The 5035-nt window shown below is 49.4% G+C and overlaps 1 protein-coding gene across 1 annotated transcript; it reads left to right on the top strand.

The window, feature by feature from the left end:
• Positions 1-603: 603 nt before the first annotated feature.
• Positions 604-2311, top strand: LOC104503962 (oxidative stress-responsive serine-rich protein 1-like; the record flags this gene model as incomplete). The annotated part of the gene is made up of 2 exons (XM_010154532.1): positions 604-717; positions 1506-2311. Coding segments are annotated over 2 exons (805 nt in total), but the record flags the coding sequence as incomplete, so codon positions are not given.
• Positions 2312-5035: the final 2724 nt, after the last annotated feature.

The raw sequence follows: 5035 nt of genomic DNA, 5'->3' as shown, positions 1-5035 counted from the left end.
TGATTATTACAGCTCCTTGAAAATGGGAGTTGAGGATGAATTTATTGCACCAGAAAAATTAGTAAATATTTTAAGGACCCTGGCCTGAACAGAAGCTGAAAGTCCGACACAACTGTTGCTGAAGCGATCGGACTTGCAGTAGCATGAGGAGTTTTAGCTTGTGGTGTCCTAGACAGAGGCCCAAGTGTTCTTCAGTTAAACAAAGTCTATTTGTGTCCAAAGAACATTTATTTTTAGGAAAGAATGGCTTATTTGTCTCTGGAAAAAGAGACATGCTTCTTCGGTGATGGTGTTTTTCCCCTCCCCTCTCCCGGGAAACTGAAATTCAGCCGCTGAGTGCGCTTTGTCGGTGATGTGTGGCGTTTGAATTTGCTGCCGAGTTGCTGAATGGCATCGTGTCTGCTGAAAGAGGCCGTTACACAAACCTCTGAGATAGGAATGTGTAAACATAATCTTTCTCGTTTAGGTCTTATTTGTGGGCAGGTCTTTTAAGACATATTGTAAATGATTTGGAGCAAGCTTTTCTGGGAAGGAAGATTCCTACGTTTTTTCATATTCATGATGCAAACCAGTCCAGGCTGGTAACTTTTTGTTCTTTCACAGGTCTACTGCTTCTCTCTCTGTGGGTGAAGGGACAAGTCCAAGAGCACTAGTTAGAACAGTGGCAGACGAAACCAAGCCTAAGAATGTGTGTACTTCTAAAGAAACCTGGCACGGGTAAGAGCAGCTTGGCATTATCAGACTACTTCAGGTGATAGTGCATTGAAAGGGAGTTTTAAATAGACAAGATGTCTAGTGACTGCACCCCTAAACAAGCGACCCATGTTTTCTTTATTAAAGGACTATGTAAAGCACTCTACACCACCTCTTTCGGTTCCTACGTGACTCCTATTCTTATTTACAATTATGTGAAGTGAAAGGAAATGCTCTTCAGCTATAGGTTGCTAAATATTGTAGATGTTTCTTGATGTAAATGTGAACTGCTGGTTTTGAATCAGTCGTGAACGCTTCTCCTTCAGCCGTCTGACATTGCAGAAGCTGTCCCTGTGCCTTGGGAGCTGGACTGAAATACGGAATTGGTTTCCGGAGTGTCTACGCAGAACGTCACGCTCATCTGCTGAAACAAAACCACCCTTTGCCCTTGATTCTTTAGTTTTGTGCTGTCTCATGCTGTGTCCTTCTCTTAGAATTTATTTGGTCATGTCTCATGCTTTGCTCCTTAGATAAAAGCATGCACTTTTAGTTTCATTTCTCAGGTGTTCCTTTTATGTTTTATACAGCTGTTTGATTAGAACAAAGTCAAATTCCGAGACAGCAGAATACCCTGAGCAAGTGCTCTTTGTGTGCAGTACAAATGCGCTGGAGATTTTGCCCAGTGTTATTTGTAATGGTTTGTCATGGTTTAATCCCAGCCTGCAACCTAACTCTGTCCCAACTAAACCCAGCACGTTCTGCAGTAAGTCTTTTAGTGAATCTTCACTCCCTCTTGTATCTTTCCCTGCTAGGTCTGCGAAGAAACCTTCAAGAGGAGTTGTGAGAACCCAGCGTCGCAGGCGTTCCAAGTCTCCAATTCTTCATCCTCCGAAGTTTATCCATTGCAGCACAAAATCGCATTCCACGTGCAGCCAGCTAGTGCGCAAGAGCCGGGTTGACGCCCAGGACGACAGCAGTGGGTTTGGGATGCCAGTCCCGCAGGAGGCTTGCGCGCACGAACGATGCAGCATTGCTCCTGACGTTGCCCAGAAGGGAGCTGATGTTGAATCTTCGGGAACGTCTGTTAGGCATTCGGCCTCAGAGAACAGGCAGGAGGACTCCCCAGCTGCCCTTTCTCTAGTTCCCAAAGCAAGCCTAAAGACCCCGGAGCTTTCTGACTTTCAGTCTGTGTCCAAGCTGAACACGAATAAGCCGTGTGCCTGTGCAGATAAAGCCTGTCAGTGTAAACGGTGGCAAGATATGGAAGTGTACAAATTCTCTGGCTTGCAGAACACCCTCCCGTTGGCACCTGATAGAACAGTTTCTGAGGATCACTCCCAGTCTTTGCCTTCAAGAACTCACTCAAGTTCTCCACGCTCTTGCTCTGAGCAAGCCAGGGCCTTTGTGGATGATGTGACTATCGAAGATCTTTCGGGATACATGGAATATTACTTGTATATTCCAAAGAAAATGTCTCACATGGCAGAAATGATGTACACCTGACAGCAGTGAGCACTAAGAACAGAAGGGTGGGTGGTTTAAATTTGCCCTCTGTCACATTCCTGTGAGAGCAACCCACTCCCTGCACACGGTGCTTGCAATAAAAACACTTCTTGGCATCTTAGCTAGCGTTCGTTATTCCAGCTGGACAAACGGTTTAGCTCAAGCGTTAGAGTTTAAGCTCGGAATAGATAATGAAGTAAACACTGAATGTGTTTAGAGCGTACCTGCCTATACTTCAGTGACCTAACACTTGGGAAATTCAACTTTGTCTTCAAAACCCTCCTGTTTTGGTTTGTTGGAAGAGTCTGTAGATGGCTTGGTGATTAGAGCTGTTATTGTGAGACTCTTCGTGTCATTCAGCTTCGAAATTGCTTTGATCTCGGGTTGTAACTTGCATTTTTGGACGCTTATGCCTCTGATTTTATATTATGAAGGAGTGTGACTGTCTCTTACCCTCCTCTTGGTACTATTGCTACTCTAGGCAACTTCAGGAGGCAGGGTTATCTTTCCTTGGATGGAGGTACTGTTATTTCTTTGTTCCTAAAGAGGCTTTATTTCTGATTGCCTGACAGGCGTCCTTATTCCCTGTCTCTGTTAATGTAGGCAGATGTTCAGACAAGAAACCAGGATGATCACAGCAAGATTGTGTCAGGAGGTTATTATAATCTCTGTTGTGTTCAGTGGAAAACGTGAACCGCGCGTAACTTTTTGTTGAGTGCCAGCAGGCCTTGGAGATACGTCTGTAGCAGCAGAAATAGCCCGCTTTCTTCAGGGGGTGTGCAGAGAATGGATCGAGAGCAGCCCTGAGGGGAAAGACCTGGGGGTGCTGGTGGAGGAAAAACTGGACATGAGCCGGCCGTGTGCGCTGGCAGCCCAGAAAGGCAGCCGTATCCTGGGCTGGATCCAGAGCAGCGTGGTCATCAGCAGCAGGTCGAGGGAGGGGATTCTCCCCCTCTGCTCTGCTCTGGTGAGACCCCACCTGGAGTGCTGCATTCTTTTGTCAGTGTATTGTGGGGGTTGGGGCAGGTTTCTGCCCACACTGAGGCCTGAGGGCTTGGGAACTTTCCACTGCTTTAGGACCTGGTATGTGTCAGTCAGCACGTGCTGAGCTACTGCATCATATCTTCTGTTTTCTATTGATTCAGTGATGTAGTAGTAGCAGTATTCTTAATATCACCAAAAATTTCTTTTGTATTATTAAAGAGTTGGAGGAGCCACCGGGTAGACACGCGTGGGAAGAAGCTTTAAAGATCATCCAGTTCCAACCCCCTGCCATGGGCAGGGACACCTTCCACTAAGACCAGGTTGCTCCAAACCTCATCCAGCCTGGCCTTGGACACTTCTAGGGATGGGGCATCCACAGCTTCTCTGGGCAACCTGTTCCAGTGCCTCCCCACCCTCTCCGGGAAGAATTTCTTCCTGATATCTAATCTAAACCTCCCCACGTTCAATTTAAACCCGTTACCCCTTGTCCTGTCACTACAGGCCCTTGTAAAAAGCTCCCACCCCACCCAGCTTTCTTGTAGTCCTGCCTCCCCACCCCTAGACACTGTGCTATAAAGCCTCCTCAGAGCCTTCTCCAGGCTTAACACCCCCAATTCACACACAGAATCACTAGGGTTAGAAAAGACCTATTAGATCATCCAGTCCAACCATCAACCCAACACTACCATACCCAGTAAACCATGTCCCCAACTCTCCCAGCCTGTCCCCAGAGCAGAGGTGCTCCAGCCCTCAGAGCATCTCAGTGGCCTCCTCTGGACTCGCTCCAGATAATCCGTATCCTCCTGATGTTGAGGGTTCCACAGCTGGACGCAGCACTCCAGGTGGGGTCTCACCAGAGCAGAGGGGGAGAATCCCCTCCCTCGACCTGCTGGCCACACTTCTCTGGATCCAGCCCAGGATACGGCTGCCTTTCTGGGCTGCCAGCGCACACGACTGACGGTGACCATCCACCCAGTTCCCTATCCACCGAGCGGTCCATCCATCACATCCATGCCATGCCTCTCCAGTTTGGAGACAAGGATGTCATGCGGGACGGTGTCAAAGGCTTTGCACAAGTCCAGGGAGATGACGTCGGTTGCCCGTCTGTTATCCAATGAGTTTGTGACACCATCATAGAAGCCACCACATTCGTCAGGCAGGATCTGCCCTGGGTGAAGCCATGTTGGGTGTCACCAGTCACTGGGGGGGATGCGCCTCCCTCCCCGAGCAGGGACTTGTGTCCATTCCCTCTCTTAAGTCCCTTCCGTCTGCCCAGTGGCAAGAGAATATGGGATCCACTGCTGGCTGTGGGGCCTCCGTCTGCTGCCTTTGCCTCAGGGGTGGCGGATCGGTGGAGCAAACCCTCTCTCCTTCTCACACTGAGCCTGATGGCCCACGGAACGAGACAGACCCCTCGGCTGCTGTGGGCCGGCCGGCTCTGGGCAGGAGAGAAGCTTGCTCCTGCCCGACACCAGCACGCGGGGACATCCCTCGTTCTGGCAGGTGGCTTCTCCTTACCCTCCAGCGTAGCGCCATGGAGGGAGATTATTTGGAACAGATAAAGGCAGCGAACCAGCCAGTCAAAAACCAGACATGCGTCTGTGCTGCCGCCAAGTGAGGTGGGGGGAAGCGACAGCAGGCTGGCAGGTCCTCTCTGCTCACCCGGTGCCCTGGGGGCGTATAAATGTGAATATAGGGTTAATTTCCAAGTCACCTCCAGTAATTATTCCCCAGGTGTCCCATGGCACCGCTTGGTGATGGTGCTGGGGCAGGGGCTCAAAGGGATCTGCTCATACGCAGGCAGAAGTACATGTTCCCTTGCCTCAAGGAGTAACATGAAGAAGTTCCAGAACAT

Source organism: Eurypyga helias, unplaced genomic scaffold (genome assembly GCF_000690775.1).
Source record: "Eurypyga helias isolate BGI_N326 unplaced genomic scaffold, ASM69077v1 scaffold23256, whole genome shotgun sequence".
Lineage (NCBI taxonomy): Eukaryota > Metazoa > Chordata > Aves > Eurypygiformes > Eurypygidae > Eurypyga > Eurypyga helias.
Note: the sequence above shows the minus strand (reverse complement) of the source record. Positions and strands in the feature narration are given on the sequence as shown.